Source organism: Choristoneura fumiferana, chromosome 18 (assembly GCF_025370935.1).
Source record: "Choristoneura fumiferana chromosome 18, NRCan_CFum_1, whole genome shotgun sequence".
Taxonomy (NCBI): Eukaryota; Metazoa; Arthropoda; class Insecta; order Lepidoptera; family Tortricidae; genus Choristoneura; species Choristoneura fumiferana.
Window position 1 is genome coordinate 4,288,825 of NC_133489.1, and position 23,759 is coordinate 4,312,583.

Consider the following 23,759-nt stretch of genomic DNA (forward strand, 5'->3'; position numbering starts at 1 on the left):
CATAACTGAAATTTAAAAATAACAAAAAAAACCTGAAAACCTCCAAATAACCATCTCTTTTAAATTTTAAGTCATATTTGACATTCATCAGGTTAAAAATCTTGTAAGATACATAACTAACTTTAAAAAAATAACATAACTGGTAATCTTCAGATAAACTTTTTATCAAATTAACTAACAATTGAAATCTATCAACTTACAAGGACAGATTTATGATATTATTATGTTATGTATTACTGTCAGATTTATAACTGAACTTTAAAAACAACAAAAAAACACTGGAAACCTCCAAATAACCATTTCTTTTAACTTTTAAGACATATTTGACATTCATCAAGTTAGAAATCTTATAAGATACAAAACTAACTTTAAAAAATAACATAACTGGTAATCTGCAGATAAACAAATCTGCAAATAAATCCAGTGAACCAGTCAGCACCAGCTTCACGTTTCTTGTGCCACGAAGGGGGAATATTGTTCAAATTAAAATTTACAGCACATTCATATGCGAGTTTTCGCACCTCTCCTGGCAGCAAGCCGAAGTATATTGAGGAACACCTTAAAATGTAGTCCACTAGCTGTTTCTCCTGTTCCACAGTAAATACTGTCCTGCATTTATATCCTGTAGTAGGATCTTACCGGCTTTCAATTTATTAACAAATCGACGTAGCGTCATGTGGCAAATATATACAGTTCTCTGGCAAGTGTTTTTACTTTTTTGCCTCATTAATGACAGCATTTGCAGCTTGACGCAGTAATGTTTCGGAGGTTTTCCCTCTATCTGACTTTCGTTTGATGGTACGCATCCTAAAAATAAATAAAAATGGTCTTAAAAATTATAGGTAGGTAACATTGAAGGTTCGTTGGGGTAAGTTGTTCCGCGGAACAAGTAGCCCCTCCGGGAGGGAACATCCAACCCCAAATTTCATTTTTTACAAATACTGCCAAACCACCAATTCAATAGAATGAATTTAAAAAAACACTTGAACTACAAGACACATTACTAATGTCACTACAAAATAAGAAAGTTACATGTAAATCGGGCCATAATTAACAAAAATAGACCAAAAAGTTTAAACACGAAAAAATTTACTCACGTGGTGTTTTACGAGCTCGGTCCACACCGCCACTTAGCCACCGGCGCTGGAGTAACTAAGATGGGCGCCGGCGCGGCGCGTCACCTGATGCTCAAACGGCACACTTCACACGTATCGCTATCTCTTTTCTTTACAAAGTTATTGCCATCGGAACAACTTACCCCGGGAACTTGCAGCCCCGTCCTCCCCTAATAGTAATATATTTGTACGTTTAATTGACAATATAAAATAAAAAATATACGTACCTAACTATGCGTTATTTTTTGATAACTAACGGTTTTTTTTAATCTAGGCTATTATTAGTTAAATTACACTCACACTAATGAACCTGTTTACACTGGTCACGACCAAACCGTACGCATACATGTAGACGTACTGCTGGGGGGCGTCCACGGCTCTAAGCATCAGATACTCCATTATGCGCTGAAAAAGGAATACCACGCCGCACTCAGAACTGAGGGGTCTACACCGAAATTCGAAAATCGAAGTTCGTATCGTACCGTCCCTTTCACTCTCGTATTAAATAGTATAAGTCTCAGAGGGACGGAACGACACGCACTTTGATTTTCGAATGTCGTAGTACTTAGCCCCGCAGAAGTGTGCGAGGATGTGTTGCGTGCGAGGAATGTGTTTTTCATGAACCAATAGAAGCGCTTCATTTTCATTTATATCACTTGCACATCATCATCATCATCATCATCATGCCAGCCGAAAGACGTCCACTGCTGGACATAGGCCTCCCCCAAGGCTCTCCACTCAGACCGGTCTTGTGCTTTCCGCATCCACCGCGATCCCGCGATCTTAACCAGGTCGTCGCTCCATCTTGTTGGAGGTCTACCGACAGCTCGTCACTTGCACAGCACAGCTCTAATGGAAACAGCTGAGCAGAGGAGGATAGGTAAAGTAAATTGATCGTTCAACTTATGCGACACTTTGTAGATATTTGACACTAACTTCGTTACCTGGAAGAGCAGTATAATACATGTCAGCTACTTGGGCCGGTGTGGCGTGCGTGTGAGACAAAACATATCTGAAAGGTAACATTTTCTTAATATGCTAGTAGGCTATAGAAAATCTTCTTATGTTGGTGACTAGAAGAGTCGTGCTTGCACACTAAATTGTTACGCAACATATTTGAGGTCACATTCGAGGTCACATCAGAATTTCCACTGCTATCAAATACCATATCATATTATTTCGGCTATGATATCGATGATGATGACGATGTCTTCCCAGGCGAATCCATCGACGGCGACCTGCTGTTAAGATGAGTTAGTTATATCAGAAGAGCTGTATCGGAAGAAGAAATGTTGGAATGTATTAGTAGAGTGGGTGGACTATTTGGTAGAGTTTGCTTTTAGTTTGGTAGAGTGAATACCGACACCTGCAAGGAATATCATCGTATCTCACTTTTTGACAGTTTTGAGTTACAACACAATTTTCCAAACGAACATAATGGTCTAATGTTGTAGAATAACACCGTAAGTCACTAAAAAAGGGTAAAAGAAATGTATTCGTGACAAAACAATCATAAAATTATTGAGTTTTAACTTTGTTGATTTTAATGTAGGTACACTGCGGTTTTGTACCAAGACTTAACACGTTTTTATAAAAAAAATATAAAACCTTTGATGTGCCGCCCTGTAAGTTAGTGAGAATGAGTTACGATGATATTCCTTGCATTATATTTGGACAGGGTGGATGTTGTAGCAGATTAGGTTTCTGTAGAGTGGAACTTTTGGTAAAGTGGCAGTTGCAGAAGAGTGGGTGTCTAAGCGGAGAGATACCTTTAAATCGAAGTTATGGTACAGTCAGCAGCAGAAGTAAATGAGCAGCTGTGGTGCTCAAAATTATCTAGCCCTCTTATTACCTTGGCAGTAGACTCATGTGTAGATCATTTTGAGCACCGTAACTGCTCATCCACTTCTGCTAGGCTGGCTGTATGACACTGTGCCCCCAAAGGGTCCCAACGTACGCAGTAGCGATACTAAGGGCTTCGCTTGAATTATCAGCTTTTACGGCGAGAGTAGTTTCTTGTTCCAGCGACTCCACGGTCATCTTCTCTCCGTGAAGCATCTTCTTCAGAGTGAAGGACTCTGCCAACGATATCAGTTGCACGGAGAGCGACACGCCTATTATTACGCCCGTAACGATTGCTGCTATTATCTGTGGACATTTTAAGGAGCTGATAAACTTGAGAATTCACTTTTTTTTTTTATTCGACTGGATGGCAAACGAGCAAGTGGGTCTCCTGATGGTAAGAGATCACCACCGCCCATAAACATCTGAAACACCAGGGGTATTGCAGACGCGTTGCTAACCTAGAGGCCTAAGATGGGATACCTCAAGTGCCAGTAATTTCACCGGCTGTCTTACTCTCCACGCCGAAACACAACAGTACAAGCACTGCTGCTTCACGGCAGGATTAGCGAGCAAGATGGTGGTAGCAATCCGGGCGGACCTTGCACAAGGTCCTACCACCTGCAAATTTTAATAGAACGTCGAGCATTCGCCGTTTGTAAATTTGTCAAAATGAACAAAGAACAGAGCCAAGCATGGAGCAAAACATTACTGCGAACAGTGTTGGGTCACAGCCAAGTTTATCTGCTGTTACCAAGGTTACCAAAGGTTGCTCCTTTAGGGTAGGTCATGCGCTGACATAACCATGTCAAGATAAGAAACCTTTGCGGTCTTCCTACTCAATTTAATTTCAGAAATTATGGTGATTTACAATATCCTAACCTAACCTTATTAGGTATTCCAGGTAGTTTCTATCAACGATCGAAGTACATAGGTAGTTACTCTTTTTTGTATTTTTTAGGGTTCCGTTCCTTTGGGTACTTTAGGTGGTATTACTGAGACTCCGCTGTCTGTCTGTCTGTCCATCCGTCTGTCACAGGGCTCTATCTCTTGAGTCGTAAGACACGTGAAATTTTCACAGATTATGTATTACTGTGGCCGCTATAACAACAAATACTAAAAACCGAATAAAATCAATATTTAAGGGGGGCTCCCATACAGCAAACGTGATTGTTTTGCCGTTTTTTGCTTGATATTAATAACGGCATCAGGTAGAAATATTCACAGAATCTTTAGTTGTAGGTATATATCGGTTTAAATAAATAATTAAATTAAAATAAAATAAACATTTAAGGGGAACTTCCATAAAACAAACTTGACTTTTTGCCGTTTTTTTGCTAATGTCTAATGTTGTATGGATAATGGTACGGAACCCTTCGTGCACGAGCCCGAGTCGCACTTAGCCGTTTTTTTTTTCTCTACTAAGTATGACATGGTTAATACCTATTGGTTTCCTGACAATATTTGAAAGCATACCCAGTGCCCTTAGTGTAAGTTTTCGGTTACAAAATACGTCTCTATACGTTCTATGCAAACACGAACAGCGCCTCTAGCGGAACGTTTGCGATGTTCGTTTTTCCAATCAAATTGTGATTTTAACGCGAACGCGATCGAGACCTATTTTGTAACCGAAAACTTACACTAAGGGCACTGCCAGTGTAACACTTAACCTTTCCGTTTGCGTGCCAATAATTGCCAAAATGTGTGCGACTACTTAATATAATAAGAACCATATTGTACCATCAGCTAAATATGCGGTCTACCACCCTAAAGTTGATAATCGTCGTCGTTTGCATATCATAAAACAATAATGCCAATAGACGTGTCTGTCAACTTGAAAGTTCAACTTTAGCGACATTTAATTTGATAGGAACTTGTTTAAAAATCGATCCACATATTATGCAAATAAAAAAACTCTGACTTTGACTAAACGGAAATCAAGAAAAATACTTTTTCACTCACAGTGACTATGAGGTAGAATCGGTAATAGACGTAGAAAGACAGGAACTTCCACCAACTCTCTCGGAAGCAGGAAGAGTTTACGAACCACGACTTCTGGGGCTTCCACTCCTTCGGTCCTGCAACGTCAATAGTTCATGAACAACCTTTTACCTGGCTCCTCCGCTTCTACACGTGCAAGACAGCTAAGTCGTTACGACAGATATGTGTTTTCATGCAAGAAATCCGCAACTCCACTTCTATAATCAACATTTAGCTCACACGGATTCAACTATCACAAACTACAAACACAACACAAAGTTCTAACACATTTTCAGTAGCCACTTATCTAAACAATATAACGTACCGCCTGATATCGCCGTACGAGTCTGTGATCGCCGTAGTGAATCGATACTAATATTGTAATTGCGAAAGGGTGTGTTTGTATGTTTGTCCGTCTTTCACGCCGAAACGGAGCGACGGATCGACGTGATTTTTGGCATAGAGATAGTTTGTGGGCCAGAGAGTGACATAGGCTACTTTATCCCGGAAAATGCACAGTTCCCGAGGGAACAGCGCGCGATAACCGAATGCCACGAGGGCGAAGCCGCGGGCAAAAGTCTGTAATTTATATAGACACGTTCGGCAGCATTCGGAAGTACCTAGTCGTGTGTTCCGAATTTTCACGAATTTTTCCGTATTATTCATTATTTTTTTATTTTTTTTTATTCGACTGGATGGCAAACGAGCAAGTGGTCTCCTGATGGTAAAAGATCACCACCGCCCATAAACATCTGCAACACCAGGGGTATTGCAGATGCGTTGCCACCTAGAGGCCTAAGATGGGTACCTCACGTGCCAGTAATTTCACCGGCTGTCTTACTCTCCGCGCCGAACACAAAAGTGCAAGCACTGTTGCTTCACGGCAGGATTAGCGAGCAAGATGGTGGTAGCAATCCGGACGACCTTGCACAAGGTCCTACCACCTGTAATCTGCTTCTAATGACAAATATAAGCTCGTATTTAAAGGGTGCAAGCGCCTTAAAGCAGTTAGTCCCTAATGTTTATAACTTTGCTATGAGTCTATGGTGGTCTATATGTCGTGTTTTTCGATCAAAATATTTTCTTAATTTCAATACTCACGTGACAACTTCCTGAGGGCATCTTTACTAATTTCATGTTCTCGGACATCTCCATGAATGTCTTTCCTCGACTCGTTTATAGCTCTGGTGAAGAAGTATTACCGCGATTTGAAATACGAATTTACTTCTGATGATTACATAATTCATCATCATCGTCCCAGCCTATACTGCTGGGCACTGGCCTCCTCTCAAAATGAGATGCATGGCCGTAGTTCCACACGTGGCAAATGCGGACTGGGACTTCAAACACACCATTGAAGCTTCGCAGGTTTTGCGCTAGTTTCCTCATGATGTTTTGTAAAGCTCGTGGTAAATTTGAAATGAAATGTCGCACATTAATTTCTGGATTATGTGTCTTGGACGGCAAAGAAAACAGAACAATCGTGATGATGATAGACAAAAGAAATAAAATTAAAAAGCTGCATGCACTTTAACGTTTGTGTGCGTGCATGTGTGAACCTCGTATTTGTACTACAGCCGCCATCAGATTTTTCGGAGTGGCCAATCACTCTATGATTAAGGTATTAGAGTTCGTGTACGTGTACTATCAGCCAAATAAGTGGTCTGTCAAATTTTTAAACAAGTTTCTATCAAATGAATATGTCGCTAAAGTCGAACTTTCAAGTTGACAGACACGTCTATTGGCATTATTGTTTTATGACATGCAAACGATTATCAACTTTAGGGTGATACACCACATATTTGGCTGACGGTACCTATCGGTATTTTTGACTGATCTAATGGCGCCTGTATGTGTGAAGCACGTGTGAAAAAGAAACTGCCAAACCTCCTGCAAATCTCATCAGAGTCCGGCAAGCTGACGTGGAGCGAGGTGATCTCATACATAGCGGTGTTGTCAGTCAGCTCCTTGATGAATGCCGCGGCTTTGTCCGTCGGGCGGGTGGGAAGCCGCAGTATAAGGAGGGAGCCGAGGTGAGCGCGGACCCTGGCCCCGACCGCCGCCGCCCGGACCAGCAGGGCGCTGATGTGCTCGTTGTCGAGGCTACCGTCAATACGGAATGTCATTCGCACGCGGTACTCGCGACCTGTTAACAAAACCACAGAACGTGGACCCAGAGCCCGCTGCAGCCAAAAATTCGTTATATAGTACTAGTGTTTACCCGCGGCTGCGCACACGCATATCATTAGATCCAGCAGCTGAATTGAAATATCGGGATTTTTAAAATTTAACTCGGTAATTCCCGAAAATTAAATCGTAGTTATCACTGACGTTACATTAAAAACAATCATGTCAAATTTCATGACTCTGAGCCCAGCGGTTGTTGTTTCGAGATTTTATCCTATCCCGTGGGAATATCGGAATATAAGTGAGTGAGTGAGTGAGTATGTTTGTCACTCCTTCACGCTGTAACGGCTGGACGGATTTGGATTAAATTTGGTATGTAGATAGCTGGACATATGGAATAAAACATAGCCTACTTTTAATCCGATATTCCCACGGGATAGGGATAAAATCTCGAAACAACAACCGCTGGGCTAACAGTCGTGAAATTTGACCATGATTGTTTTAAATGTAAAAAGCCCCGACTGCATGTGTTCCGAAATTGCTACCGCAGCGCTGATGATTATTGACTGTATGTTTCTATTATTCAACTAACCAAACTTGAAGAACATGTACGCTGGAGAACCGCCAAAGACGAGGACTTTGTGGTCAAAGAAGAACACGCGGTCGCCTTGCTCCAGCGCGTGCGTGGAGAAGCAAAGCTTCACTATGGACAGGTGAGATCTGCTTTTCTGAAAAAAGATACTGATAATAAGAATAATCACTATACACAATGATTGTTAATCGGTGATCAGGTACCAATTTATATATAGCGTTCACAATTAAGTCACACTTACATGGAACCGCAGACTTTTTAGCTTTGATATTTTTTATTTTGAAAATAAATTTTAACTCTTTGTCTCCCTACTAATGTTTTTGTCTAATGAGTAATGAACTTACAACCTCTTTCAAAAGCTTTTTATTACTTTTACATACATACGGCTAAAAAGTTGTAATTGTCAAAGTCGTGATATTGACGTAAAATTTATGACGTACAAGGAATTCCTCATTGATAAAATAAATACTAAATAAAATGGCAAAAACGGAACCCTTACAGTTCCGACAGTTTATCCGTCCGTCCGCGGTTTAGGTATACGCATAAAAGAAAGCCTCATAGAGTCGAAAACTTACCACAATTTTGTCATTGATCACAGACATATATCTCTGTTCATCGAGAAAATAGGGCACATATACGATCTGTAAGGAAATATATATTTTTTTTCAGACAGGTATATTTACTACATTGTAACGTGTTTTTTCCTTTTTAGGGTTTCGTAGCCAAAAAAATGTATAGATGTACTGTAACTACCTACATATTGACGCTCAATACAACTGGATACTTTATGATTGTCAGGGGTGACACTCTTTACCGGCCCGAATAACACCGACATGTAAATAACTGACCCTGTTTTTCGTATTAGGTACACGCCCATTGAAACTCATGTCAGTTTTAATGTGCGTGTACGTGAAAAACAGGGTCGGTATTTCCATGTCGGTACTATACAGGCCGGTAAAGAGTGTCACCCATTCTCCCTATTGAGTCCCCGGGTTTCCAAGGTGCTCTTGTCCTTACCCGTGGCTCCAGCATCATAGCTATGGCCCAGCAGAGCTGAGCCTTGTAGTAGATGTCCAGATCTCTCACGCGCACATGCCGTACTTCCTCCAGGTCGCAATCGCGGAGCAGCTTGTTTGTTTGGACCAGGAAGAACTCTGTTATGAACGGCGTCGGCTCATCCCATAGGCATAACTGTAGGCCAGGGGAAGAAATGGGTGAGGTTAGTCTATAAGTAGTTCGTTTTTTTAGCATTAGAAATAGGGTAAACAATCTTGACGAGTCTTCTAGTCTATCTGCTTATCTATCTATATATCTATCTATGGTGGCAGAATCAAATAGACTGTAAATAGATTGCCTCCCTAGACGTTTATTGCATCACAAACCTCAGTAAAGAACTGTAACTCTTCGAGCACTGTGAACTCCTCGACCAGGACCTGAGAGCGGTGGCAGAAGCCGATCATGCCAGGCTGAGTTATTATGTTCTTTGCACCGGGTGCATCCTCCATGTCGTATCCAAGCACGTTTATAGTGCCTTTGTCCGGATAAGCTAAACCTGGTCAACAATATTAAGTACTTATAATAACTTAACAAGTAACAATATTAAGTAAGTATAATAACTTAACTTAGGGCATCACGTCTGGGGGGCACCATAACCAGCACACAAAAAAATTTGCTACGATATAAAAGATAAGGCTGGTTCCAGCTACTTACGGATGCGGGAAGGGGGGGGTGCCACAGGCGTGGATTGAAAATACTTAGTCTTAATCCGGCACTGGTTGGGACGCTGTCACAGGGAGCCTCTCGGCTGTCCTTATCGAGATGTTTTTGATAAGTGCGGCAAATGGTGTCTGTGACTGGATTCTACCGAGTGTCCCGCACAAGTTTATCAAGATATAGTAGATTGTTCAAAGAGAGAGGAAAATCATCAGGTACACTTTTTTTTAAAACGCCCGCTTATGTGTTTTATGGCGTGTAAAATTACTTGAATAAATACTTGTAATTAGCGTAGATATTTTGTATTATTATATATACTAGATGTAAACCCGGCTTTGCTCGGGTAAAATGTAGACTCATAATAATATGTTTAAAAATTTTTTTTTGCTAGTGTATAAAGACTGTCGTACTTATTGAAAAATCTGACGTATATTCCCAGCCTTAATATTATCACAAACGTACTTTTCACAGCTAACCTACGTATCGGTATTTCACCAGTAGATATTTCCCCTAAATCTTATTTGCCCAAATAATTATGATGTCTCTGTCTCATAATCAAAGAAATTAGACCTAAAGGGCCCCATATACGGTACGATTCGTCTGTACGATCGATCTGATGAAAATCGACGAATCGTACCGTGTGTGGGGCCTTAAGAGGTCACAATGGAGAACGAAATGCAAACCTGTGACACGTGATGACGTGACACTAACGCCACTTTGATGTGATGACTTTGACATGTTTACTTCGCAACGCCATTATATACTTAGTAATTTATTCAAGTTTATATTGAAAATACTCGATAATCTGAATTTTCCGCCTACAAGTTGTCGACTCGGATTGACTAATTTTTTACGCTCTTCAATTTGATGTGCATTTCGTTCGAGTCTACCGTACCCCTTGACGAAATTATTAATAATTTCTTAATTTAATTAAGTAAAGAATTTGCTTTACCTACCCGTAATCAGGTCCTCCATGGCCACAAGAATGCGCTCCTGGATTCTCTCCGCAAAAAGCATTGTGTACTCGCCTCGGTAGATGTCCAGTGTTATGTTCTTAAGCACTGGAGCCCCCATGATACTCTGAAAAAAAAAGAATAACAAATTTATACGCAATATTAAATAACCTAACCATAAAAATGTTTTTAATACAAGCTTTTTTGCTGACTGTACTTTTTATTGACTGTACCTACTTGCATTGTCACCCAAACTACATTTGCATAACGAATTTCAAGTCGATGCTATTAACCGTAGAAGAGTTCCGTGGCGATTATAAATGCGAAAATGTCGAAACGGAGCGACGGATCGACATGATTTTTGGCATAGAGATAATTTATGGGCCATAGAGTGACATAGGCTACTTTTTATCCCGGAAAAATGCATAGTTCCCGAAGGAACAGCGCGCGATAACCGCGCGGGCAAAAGCTAGTTATTTGTAGTTCTTTGATATGGACCTCTGCAAAGTACCGGGACCATTAGACGTAGAGCTCATTAAAGGTAATCACAGTCAAGTGCATTGTAACTAAGCGGCCAAGTGCGAGTCGGACTCGCCCACGAAGGGTTCCGTTCCATTACCTATACAACATTAGACATTAGCAAAAAAACACGTTTGTTTTATGGGAACCCCCGTTAAATATTTGTTTTATCCTGTTTTTAGTATGTGTTGTTATAGCGGCAACAGAAATACATAGTCTGTGAAAATTTCAATTGTCTATCTATCACGGTTCATGAGATACAGCCTGGTGACAGACGGACGGACGGACGGACAGCGGAGTCTTAGTAATAGGGTCCCGTTGGTTACGGAACCCCAAAAACTATCATCGAATGGAAAGGATTGAATGAAATGGAATGGAATGATTTTTAATTAAAATAATTAATTTTGCATTAACCTTAAAAACGTCATAATTAATACCACAATCGGGACTAATCACGCTTACAAACGAGTAATAATAGTAATAGTACCTTGACGTTTCCACCACAACATTTAGTGGCCGATTGGGTATCCGTTTATTTCGCAACTAACGTTTGACAGTCTGATTCATTTCGCAAATTTTCATTTCGCTAACTCTTAAACTGTAAATATTTCAGGATTTATTTCAGAGCCATCATGTAGAGCCCTTTAGGTTAGGTTAGGTTAGTTTTATAAAAAATCCTGAAAAGTTTACAGTTTCAGAAATATTATACAGTTGCGAAATGAATCAGTGCCCTTAGTGTAAGTTTACGAATACAAAATACGTCTCGACCGCGTTCGCGTTAAAACCTCAATTTATATGGAAACACGAACAGCGCCTCTAGCGGAACGTTTGCGATGTTCATGTTTCCATACAAATTGAGATTATAACGCGAACGCGATCGAGACGTATTTTGTAACCGAAAACTTACACTAAGGGCACAGGTTGCCAAACGTAAGTTGCGAAACATTAGTGAACCGGCCGATTGTGGTATTAAATACGAGTTAAAATCACGAAAGATACCAAACATTTACCTTAGAAACGTCACGGAAACTGATAGCTTTAGCAAGGAGCTCATCGACTTCTTGCAGCTTGTCCCTCTCCTTGCCGGTGGGATTCTCCATCACCCGCAGTTTATGAACATCCTAAAATGTGGAATACGCATGAACACGCCGCGTGTCATACGGACCAACACGGTGCTGGAAACTTCATGCACACTATTAAACAGCAACAGCTTCCCACATGTGTACAAAATAGACCATGTATCTTTTACAGAAAAACTCGCGGTAAACTTAAATTATGATTGGTTAGCTTAGCCACTTTACCTTATGGTTTTAAGCTGTTCAAAAGCGGTTACGGAGTAGTGGCTAAAATTGGGTAGAAAAACGGTGGGCAGGCCAGACCGTTGATTGGATGAAATTTGGCAGTTGGCTGGTAAAGCTGTGGATAAGCTCCGGCATAGGGACAAAATGGCATTAAAACGAAGAGACCTTTACTCGGTAGTGGATGGATGTGGGCTGATCAGAAATTCATAATGCAGAAATGAGATCCCAGGCTCAAACGTGTCGTTGTCTCTCGCCTTGGAGGCCTGACCTGACCCGGAGCCCAACCTCCAGGCCAGGGAGTGGTTTCAATAAGCTAACCAAGACATCTCACAAAATTGACGCAGAGCCGGTCGTCCATTCGTATTAGTTGCAGGAAGTCGGTGAATTTAGGTGGCAAGTTGTCGCTCATTGAGGCTGTAGGTGATTGACGTCGTTTAAGAAGAGACGTTGTAGAGAAACCACGATCCCGTAAGATCGAGTGTGTCCTCAGAAGGACAGTTTTGTTTGTTCTCAGAAGAACAGTTTGTTTGTTTTCTTCGTGCAAGATCATCGCAGTATTTCTACATCTTCTTCTTCTTCTATACTTCTAACAATTAGGTGTTTTATTCATTCACAACAAACATACCTAAAAGGCTTTCTAAGGCTGCGTTTCCGCTAGAGATGTGCGAGGATGCGGTGCGAGAAATGTTTTTGTCATGAAGTGTTTCTATTGGTTCATTTCCTTGCATCCACGCACATTTCTGGTGGGTATGCAGCCTAAAGGGAAGGCTTGAAGATGTATGTACCACAGCCTTTTTGAAGATGATGGATTTCCAGGAGACTTGTCCGCCGATAGCCCTCTCGTGCCCGATCGTTCGCTGCAGCAGCATCAATACCCCGAAGTAGAACAAAGTCATGAATAGCCATATCACGACTGTGTAGTTCACGTCGTGTTTAAAATCCTTCTTACTTCCACCTAGCAAAAAACTTTTTAAATAATTTTACTTTGTTAATGTTACTTTGTGGAGGTATCAATGAACTTGATCACCCACGACCTTATAGATAGATCTACGTTTATGCAAGAATTATGTTCATGCAGTTCCTCCACCTCCACACTGTAAGAACACACGCAAATCACACAAACCCATCTATTACCACCACCACACTACACTAACGCATTCTTAACTCAACCAGAGCTCATCTTCAGGCTGTTGTGGATGTGTTGTGGAGTGTGTAGTCTAACATCTGGTACCATCGTGAACGGTTGTGTTGCTCTGAAGATGAGCTCTGGTTGAAATAATTGAATGAATCATTTTGAAAGAACTCACGGCCAGTCTGCAGCAGGGCGAAGCTGTTGAAACCGTGTACCAAGCCGACTGGCGGCAAAACAATGTGCAGCAAGAAGGACACAGAGTCAAAGCGGTCGTCGAGTCCGTGGTGTACCAGTAGTTCCGCCAAGAACAGTTGCAGGAGGGTGAACAGCCCCGTCCAGATGCTTGCCATGTGGGCTGGAGACGAAACATTTTTAATACTGAAATAGGCTTGTGTTTGACCACAATCATGCCATGATGGTAGGGATGTGGACTAAAGATGGAGCGCGCTTGCCTAATAAATTATTAGGCAAGCGTGTAATTATCCTACTAATCCTATCCTATTCCTATCCTATCCTACTTCATACTACGAGTATTACTAATATATATATGTGAAAGTTTGTGAGTTTGTGAGTAGTTATTTATTTATCGTATGGCGATTACACACTGGTTAATACATTTTTCAAAAAAAATTATGTCATGGAATTGATATTATAACTTAAATTAAAAATTACAATTACGCAGAAGATACAACTTCGCATCACTTGTTAGGTGTTCAAAGTCCTCAGCCGGTCCGTCGTATTTAGTGATGGGGCACTCGAATACAATGTGGTGTATGGTTTGTTTCGGATCCCCACACTCGCACGCTGCCGACTCACACACACCCCACTTGTGCCAGAGGTATGCGCAGTTACCGAATTTGGTTCTGAGGCGATTAAGTCTGCACCACGTCTGTCGGCTTTCACTAAACCCTTTGGGCCTCTCCCGGGTGACAAGTTGAAAAATGGAACTGCTTGCACCATCCCGATGTGATAACCAATCCTTCATCCAAGCATCGTTGTCCCTCCATGTGGTGTCGAGCGTGTGGAAGGATTTTGCCGGCGGGTTCCGGGATTTGAGTCGACTGCTGCATAGTCTATTCAGGTCCACGTGGATAGGAAGCAGACCATTTTCTGAGACTTTTGTAAGCTCGCGCGCCAGGCATTTCTGCCTGCGTATGTCTGGCGGTGCAATGTTGCTGAGAGCCGGGAGCCAGTACGTGGGCGTAGGCAAAATGCAGCCGGAGATGATTCTCATGGTGTGATTGAGTTCAACGTCCACTCTTGCCACGTGTGCGCTGTTCATCCATACGGGTGCACAGTATTCTGCTGTTGAGTAGACGAGGGCCATAGCAGTAGTCTTTAGACAAGCGGCGCTGGCACCCCAGGATGTTCCAGTTAACTTCTGAACTATGTTGTTCCTAGTCTTTAGTTTGCCCGATAGCTTGTCAAGGTGGTTCTTATACGTCAAGCTTCTATCGAGAGTCACACCTAAGTATTTTGGGCAGAAGTTATGACGTAGGGTCGCGCCTCTAAACCTCACCCTCAGTTGCTTATTCGCCAGTCTGTTTGAAAGGTGGAAACAGCAGACCTCTGTTTTATTAGCATTAGGGCATAGCCGCCAGCGCTGGAAATACTCGTCCATTGCCTCCAGATCCCTCTCTAAAGTAGTTTCCGTTGCTTCCATGGTTTTATCTTGAATCACCAGGGCAAGATCATCAGCATATCCGAACTTTCGCGAGGTTGTAGCTGGTAGATCGTGGATATAGAGGTTGAATAGCAGGGGGGCAAGCACAGAACCCTGGGGCAAGCCATTGTTCAAGATTCTTACCTTACTAGACTGGCAGCCCAGATGGACTTGGAATGGTCTATTTGTTAAAGCATCTTCTATCACTCTAAATATCCTCAGACATGGGACAGCACTTAAGAGCTTATACAGCAGTCCCTGGCGCCAAACAGTGTCATATGCGGCAGTCAGGTAGTAGGTGTGAGTAGTGAGTATGTTTGTTAATTTCATCACGCTGAAACGGCTGGACGGATTTGGGTGAAATTTGGCAAAAAGTTAGTATATAACCTGGATTAAAACATAGGATACTTTTATCTCGATATTCCCACGGGATAGGGATAAAATCTCGAAACAACAACCGCTGGGCTTAGAGTCATGATATTTGACATGATTGTTTTTAATGTAATGGCAATGAAAACCACGATTTAATTTTCGGAAATTCGCACGGGAATTTTTAAAAAACCCGAAATTTCGATTCAGTTGTTGGATCTAATGATTAACCTACGTGTGCGAAGCTGTGGGTAAACACTAGTTAGTAATAATTGTCCCCATTCACCCTAGGTTTGAAGACGGACATATTGTAGCGAACTATTATATCACTGTAGCGAAGCGCCTAAAATGTATGAAGAGCAAAATTCGTTACTTGCTAGAAGGCTTTAAGTATACCTACACGTCGAATTCATCGATTTTAAAGCAGTTATATTATTAATTTCTCATAAGAGCATAAGAAAATCCTCAGTGTAAAAATACACTGTAAGTTTTGAACTCTGTCCGGCATTTGAAACACGGTGCACGGTCCCATTTGATTGTGCACCTGTCTAATTACCGTACCGCTTTTTACCGCACTAGTGACACGGTAATTAGACTTGAGTGCACAGATAAATGTAAATGGCAGCCATCCTTTTTCTAGATGTGCACTCAGTTGCAGTGTCGTGTCGCTTTTGCATGTCAAAAAAAGCGGTACGGTAATTAGACAGGTGCACAATAAAATGAGAATGGCCGGGCTGTACAATTTGGTCCAAATTATGCATTCGACAACTCAAGGAGGCACAAATAGTCCTCTATAACTACGATATCAAAATGAAAGTACTAACCGTTATTCTGAAACATGCCAACTATAAGCGACATCATGATCATAACGGATATGTAGGCGAGGACGAATAGAAGGATGAAGAAGAGGAAGATCCAGCGGAAGATCAGGATGAGCGCGACGCCGGCGAGCATGCATATGGGAAGTACCGTCAGGTACGCGTATGACAACCAGCCTATATACATGCAGGAGTAGCCCACGTCGCGGATACGAAGCGCTCGCTGAGAACAAACGAAGCAAACAAATATTTCAAACTCAAACTCACAACATTTATTGACAACAAAAACACACTACATCACAACAAAAACACAGTAAAAACCTAAATAGGAGAAGAGAGAAAAATAAACCCTTTAAGTAAGTTCCCTTCGTCCATAAGTGAGTACAGTCACCAGCACCAAGCGTGCATAAATGTCTGATACGACTCTGTTTCTAGGGCCGGAAGGACGTGTCAGATATTTTTGCACGCTCCGCTGTGGCAGATATTAATGCTGGTGACTGTACAGTCAACGACTTTAATTCATGAGCCACCACGGAACCTTTTCAAAGGAAAAGTCGTTACGATTTATTTTTTGTCAAATTTTGTGATTCTGGTTTTGTTTAATGGTGTATGTGTCGTATGTGTGTGATTTTATTAGTAATTTTCATTGAGGTCTTATGTAATATTTGTTTTGTCATAATGGATTAAATGGTTATTTACGGATTAATTGATATTCCTTGTTAATTAATGCGATGTCACTATGACGTTTACTGTGAAATGGTTCCATTGTGGCTCATGGATTAAAGTCATTGACAGTACCTACTTGTTTTTTGTCGACTTCCTAGCTCGTAAACAACCCCAGAAGACCGGATAGCCGAGTGGTACAAAATTCCTTAACGTTCTGTTTTTGATTACCACGCCATCTAGTGTGATCTATCGGAACTAATCACCCTGAACTTGTTATTTCTTTACCTTATATCTGTTGGTTGTCTCAGTGACGACCAGAGCCGATATTTCCATGACAGGTGGAATGAAGGCCAGGGTGAAACAAAGCAGAATCCAGGTCATGGCATCACGGACCTTCTCTTCTCGCATTAAGGGCGACATCGGCATGGCTACAAGCTTTATCTGTCGATATGAAAAAGTCGTTTTAAAAGATTACAATTGTAAGTATTTTTAGATATGGTTTGATTGCATCCAATTGCGTGTATCCTGATACATTTATCGTAACAAAACTTATTCCAGGTTTTTTTTGCAAACTTCTATTTAAGAAGATTTATGATATTGCAGTTCATTTAGTACTTTATCAAGGAACCTGCTGAGCTGGCAACGTTGCATTTTTGTAGTTTTTTTCCGACTATTCCATAAAAATTGAATGAAAATTAAAAAAAATTGTCTGATTATCTTCTTATATAAGAAGTGTTCTATCACACAACATTTTTAATTTTCATTCATTTTTTGTGGAATAATCGAGAAAAACTAACAAAAATGCAACGTTGCCAGCTCAGTAGGTATAAGCGCTCTAAATTTACATTATTGCAAAAAAAGCCATATAACCTTTGTCTTACGTATGACGTAAGAGAATCGCGTGTTATCTTGAGCGGTACGATAATTTCGCACTGTCTCACACCGGCCGAAATAGCTCAGTTGGGAGAGCGTTAGACTGAAGATCTAAAGGTCCCTGGTTCAATCCCTGGTTTCGGCAGTCAACTTTTTGTTTGTTTTTTAGCGTTTATTATGAACTATCTTTATGCATTTTAAATAGTGGCTTAATTTTGATGTTAAATTTGATAAATTGTTTTGATAATACAGATTGAGGGATACAAGGAGGATGTGGGTCACATGATGAAAAGCAATCACCGCTGCCCATGGACACCCGCAACAGGGGTAGTATGCCGTGCAGGCGTAGGTATTTAAAGATTTGCCGCCCCATTTAATAAATAATAATAATAATAAATAATATTCTTTATAATATTTTATTTTATTTTCTTAATAATATTTTGTCGCCGTGGTGGCCGAGTGGTTTGACCTATGGCCTCTCAAGCAGAGGATCGTGGGTTCAAACCCCGGCTCGCACCTCTGAGTTTTTCGAAATTCATGTGCGGAATTACATTTGAAATTTACCACGAGCTTTACGGTGAAGGAAAACATCGTGAGGAAACCTGCACAAACCTGCGAAGCAATTCAATGGTGTGTGTGAAGTTCCCAATCCGCACTGGGCCCGCGTGGAAACTACTGCCCAAGCCCTCTCATTCTGACGGGAGGCCTGTGCCCTACAGTGGGACGTATATAGGCTGGGATGATGATGATTCTTTATTGCACACACTAACTAAGTAATTAGGTAACAATACAATTTTATTACAATGCAGAAATCGTTCACATAGTGATGTTACAAGAATCAACAGAGACCCCCAAACTAGGCAGAGCCTGTATCTTGGGCGGTCAAGCTTAATTTAAAAGAAAAGATTTAACCAACTAAAGTGGCGTAGCTACCAAGGGGCTAGCGGGGCAGTGCCCGGGGCCTCAAGCTCAGGGGGCCCTCGAAATTCTGCTTTATAGCTATAAAGCATCAGCTGATGATAAAGTTGCTTAGCATTTTTAAAGTATTTGTATATATAATGATTTTACTTCAAAAAACCTTAACCAGTTTTGATAGCAGTGGGCCCCATTTTTTTATTTGCTCCAGGGCCCTAAGTTACCTAGCTACGCCACTGCAACTAATCCTAAATTTAGTTACATTGTACAACACAACGTAAGACAACATAAGGCCGAAAATCACAAGCTACTGATTGAGTATTCTGACAAATGAATTAAAAGTTACAATTATGCCCTCAACAGCGTCGTAGTCCAGAGTTAGTAACCACTGTGTATCAAGTTGTTTGGCAATAGTCACCGAACACACACACACACACACACACACACACACAAACATCACGCCCGTATTCCCGAATGGGGTAGGCAGAGCACACGAAACGTTACCGCTCCGGAGCCACTTTTAGCAATTTTAGGTTTCAAGTTTGACAAAAACGCAACGGTACAATAGTGACAGGTTGCTAGCCTGTCGCCTACGGTATACCTTAACCTATATCCTCAGTCGCCTCTTACGACATCCACGGAAGAAATGGAGAGGTGTAATTCTAACCCGACGCCACACGGGTAACCGAACAGTCTTTAATATTACATTAAGTGACGATAAAGTATTTCATATAAGAAAAAAAACCTGCAATAGGTCACTTCGTCGCCCCTCCAACACTGTTTTTCTTTAAAAAGGGACAAGGGCTCCTACCCATAGGGTCCCCCAGCTCGGGAGCCTCCGTAAGTCTGATATATTAGGGTTCCGTACTTCAAAAGGAAAAAACGGAACCCTAATGGGATCACTTTTTGTCCGTCTGTCTGTATGTTTGTCAAGACCCTTTTTCCCGGGAACGCGTGAAGGTATCAAGCTGAAATTTATATCAAATACTGAGGTCCACTGTCCCTTGGAGCTGTGAAAAAATCAAACTTCTAAGCCAACGCAATCAAAAGATGCAGCCGTTTATGCTGCAAATTTCCGCAAATTTTCGAAACTCGCAAGGGTATCAAAAATTTACAGGGTACTTCCCGTGAACTCAGAATCTTGAAATTTGGTATGCCCTCATACCAAACCTATACCTATTATAACACAACAACACAACCAACTGGAAAAGTCTGAAAATCTTGTTTTTTTATGTCTGTCTGTAAATATCAATGACCAATATAATCTGAACCTGAACTTCGATTTTCGAATTTCGTAGTAGCCCTACTGGTGCGGTCAACTTACGCGGTGCCGCGGCGGTGTCACGACGGCGTCCTCCACCAGCCCCTCGGAGACGGCCATCTGCACCGCCAGGAAGCCGACCCGGAGGTGCATGTTGTGCGACAACGCCGAATCCGTCCGCGAGCTCTCGGCCAGCTCCGTGCAGCGTATGCTGAACTTCCACACGTTGCCTTCCTGGAAACACCACGTCTAAGTGCAAGCAAGCAACTTTCAGCGCGCCGTCCCTCTTCTAATTATCGCTTGTGAAAGAGACGGCGCGCTAAAACCACGTGGTTAGCTGAATAGTACGTACGTAGCCTAAGTCTGTCCGCTATAGCGGAACGAGGAAGCGGAGCAGTGAGCGAGATAAAAATCCACCAATAGAATTTCATAAAGTCCCGGCTTCATTTCAGTGGATATAGTGAGTTGGTAACCAAGCGAATTTGGACCACTTTCTGACATGCGCTTTTAATTTTATTTATTGTTCCATGTTATCACGAATACCGTAAACTGCTTCAACTTTGCTTTCTGGCCCCAACATTGCCTGATTCGATTTAGAGTCAATAACTTAGCACTCTTATAGGTTTTAAACTTTTATGTACACGGGAATTATTTACGGGGGGATAAAAGTTTAAAAAACCTAGAAGGGTGCTAGTTATCGACTCCAAATTCAATCAGGCAATGATGGGGCCAGAGGGCAAAGTTGAACCAGTTCAAGGTACATGTTTCTTTCTTTCTTCCTTTCGTAATCATCATCATCATTACGAGACGACCTAGCGGACTTGTAAGAAAAGTTAGTGGGTTACTCGTATTGTGCTCACAAACCTTTGGCTTCCAGATGACCCAAATCACATGATGCTTCAGCGGTGTGCCTCTTGATTTCTGGTACAGCTTGTCGTTAAGATCTGACTCCGTCATACCGGACATCACCGCTGCAAAAATCATAACTATACCTAAACTACACAACTTCGAAATGTTCAAAAACCAGGTCGTGACATTGTCATTTCAAAGCTCAGTACCTCAAAAGTGTTGTTGGGTTATAATTCCTACACGGGTCCAGTGCGAATACAAACCATTCACAATGTTTTTCTTCATCGTAAAGCTCATGATAATTTTTAAATAAAATTCCGAATATGAATCCTGAAAAACTTCTTTAGCGGTTCGAACCCGGTAATCGGGTAACCCACGATCTTCTGCTTGAGAGGTCATTGAAAGCACTATCACGTCTGGTTGGATTGGAGATGGGCTAAAATCGACTTATTTTATCTAATGATCATATATGTAGCACAGGTTTAGCTGTTATATACGTGTCGTTTTGGAGTAGAGGATTATTCACAGTAGTTCCTTTAGCTAGCAGTAAAAAAAAGAGAATTATTAGTTTAAAAAAAAAGGAACTACTGCGAGTAATCCAAAGTAACACAGTACTGATAAGTAGGTAATTTATTCGATTCAACTTACACTTATTCAATTTCGTCCCTACCCTCTCCATGATAGATTTATAGGGCTCAGTGTCTGGCGCGTAGCCCAGCTGCGTGTCTTTGGCCAAGGTCATCATCAGGTCGGCAAAAGTCAGGGGCTGCTCCTGCTGGTGGTGGATGGAAGTCATGAAGACCGGCTTGGCTGTGAAGACAGCCATGAGGAACATTGCGCCAGCGAACACCGTTTGAAGAAGCTCCAGCTTCCATCGAATCCTAAAGCGAAAATGAATGTTCTGTAGATGTTAAACAATCGTATGTGCCCCAAGGCCTTTGTTCAACAGGCAATGAGGAGGCCATATGGCACGGAGAACAGATGGCCGTTGGAGCCGAAAAGTTCTCGAATGCATCCATGTAGACCGCGGATTGGCAAGCGCAGCGTAGAACGTGCACCACCAAGATGCTAGGACTAACGAGATAGACAGAAGACTTTGTCAGAACCACAAGTTCACGGTGGATAAAGGTTTATTCCAACCGAAGCAGCTGGAGGTATATGGGGGAGACCTATGTCCAACAGTGGACGTCCTACGGCTGATATGGTGATGATGATGATGTTAAAATGTCTCACTGGTATACACTACAGTCTCAACGGGAGGACTCGGCCTATAGTCTGGTCAATACAACCCCATTTCAGTCTCTAGTTTCGTATTTCTAAATGTACCGTACTACTGTACAAGGGACAAATCCAGGGAAAAGGACCAGGGAAAGGAAGAAGACGTACTTCGTGGCTTAATTTTTTTAAATCAAATAGATGGCAAACGAGCATGCGGGTCACCTGATGGTAAGCGATCACCGCCACCCATGGACACCTATAGCATAATTAGGACTGCGAGTGCGTTGACGACCTAAAGGGGATGGGGATAAAGGGGGGAAGGGGGGAGAGGAGTGGAGTTTTGCCTCCGTATCTCCCACTCACCGTACAAAACACAATAGCAAAAGTACTATTTAACGCCGGTATTCTGTGAGCATCGCCGAACATGGTTCAACCTTAGCACAAGATCCCTGTTCCGAGCTGCTGTATCGAAGATAAGGATATCTACCTACCTCCTACCTTACTACCTACCTCCGGTAGGAGATGCACCTCAAGAAGAAGAAATGTACCTACTGTCTTTGCAAATAACTTTTCCAGAGCAAAAGTTTAATGTGCCGCCAAAATCGGCTCTGCGTCGGCTTCGCAGTGGTAGTTACTTCTTGCTTAATCATTACTAAATTAGACGCTTAATATAAGGAAAACTTAATTAGTCATGATCAATGACATTATCATCAATGACAACCGTATGACATTGACAAATGAGGTTAAGTAAAAAGTACGTGTGTATAAACCTAGCAAACTTATTTTTGCTGATATTAGTCGCACTCGATGGCTAGATTATTACTTGTTTACTAAAATTGCTATCCTAATATTATAAATGTGAAAGTATATCAAACTTACAAGGAAAACTATAACGGTTAAGTTTTCTTGAGAATTATTAGTAGTTTAAGAGTAAATAGCAGCCTAAGGTATAAAATATACCTAAACTTGGAATATTCCGTACAAAATACGAAATTCTTAGAAAATATTACTTAATTTTCTCGTAATGGCTACGGAACCCCATTTCGGGCGTGTCCGACACGCTCTTGACCGGTTTTTTATCATGAAAAATTGCATAGTTCCTACGGAATAGCGGTAAACGAACTTTTTGCAGACGAAGACACGGGCAACAGTAAGTAATAAATCATTTCAACGTTTTAAGCATTTATAAATTAACCAGCCGTTACCCGCGACTTCGTCCGCGCAGAATACGTTTACCGCTATCCCGCGGGAACTACGCAATTATCCTGGATAAAAACTATCCTATGTCCTTCTGCGGGACTCAAACTATCTGAATACCGAATTTCATCTAAATTGGTTAAGCGGTTTAGACGTGATTGAGTAACAAACCTCCAAACATCCAAACATCTTTACAAACTTTCTAAATTGTTATACTAATAGGATACTCCTATTTGATAATCCAGGTTATAAACTATAGGTATGTGCGGCAATTTCATACAAAACTGTCGAGCCGTTATAGCCGTTAAGCCATTAACTAGACATTCAAATATTTTCACAAACTTTCTCATTTAGGTATAATGTTAAGTACGGTTGGTTATTGCTTATAGCCTGGTGTTTTAAACCTTTGTATTGTCGCTTAGTTTCCTTGAGATTTCTCCAAATCGAACTATTTGCCTGCCTTCAAGTCAAGTTTGTGGTGGCAGAACAAGGAGGCTTTGACCTTTGTCGTATTAGTAACTAAGCAAACCAAACCAATTTAACATACAAACTGAAGGAAAACTTCTAGGAATAACTCCGCTGATAAAGATAATACAAACAATGTAATTTAAGACTGTTTTCCTGCTGCTTTGTTTAAGCTATCTATTTTCAAACAA

The 23,759-nt window shown here is 41.4% G+C and overlaps 1 protein-coding gene and 1 non-coding gene across 2 annotated transcripts; one reads left to right on the forward strand and one right to left on the reverse strand.

Moving 5' to 3' along the window:
• Positions 1-1,400: 1,400 nt before the first annotated feature.
• LOC141438431 (ABC transporter A family member 5-like) lies at positions 1,401-22,542 on the reverse strand. The gene is made up of 20 exons (XM_074102296.1): positions 22,459-22,542; positions 21,337-21,569; positions 20,704-20,810; positions 19,903-20,073; positions 17,076-17,231; positions 16,131-16,347; positions 13,450-13,629; positions 12,928-13,097; positions 11,852-11,962; positions 10,326-10,449; positions 9,039-9,208; positions 8,674-8,847; positions 8,232-8,297; positions 7,657-7,792; positions 6,825-7,083; positions 6,039-6,121; positions 4,920-5,035; positions 3,073-3,263; positions 2,052-2,127; positions 1,401-1,520 (listed from the first exon to the last, which is right to left on the reverse strand). The coding sequence occupies exons 2-20, from the start codon at positions 21,521-21,523 to the stop codon at positions 1,401-1,403; spliced, it is 2,814 nt and encodes a 937-aa protein (XP_073958397.1). The 5' UTR covers positions 21,524-21,569; positions 22,459-22,542.
• On the forward strand, positions 17,736-17,808 carry TRNAF-GAA (transfer RNA phenylalanine (anticodon GAA)). The gene has a single exon. It is a non-coding gene; the product is annotated as a tRNA-Phe (tRNA).
• Positions 22,543-23,759: the final 1,217 nt, after the last annotated feature.

Bases quoted from the DNA above. Each gene is read 5' to 3' on its own strand.
- LOC141438431 (XM_074102296.1), bottom strand. From the start codon at position 21,523: ATGTTCCTCATGGCTGTCTTCACAGCCAAGCCGGTCTTCATGACTTCC. The intron at 16,348-17,075 runs GTAAAGAAATAA...GTTTGTTCTCAG, and splicing joins AGACAACCAACAGATATAAG to CGAGCGCTTCGTATCCGCGA. The intron at 8,848-9,038 runs GTTTGTGATGCA...CCTGGCCTACAG, and splicing joins AGTTACAGTTCTTTACTGAG to TTATGCCTATGGGATGAGCC.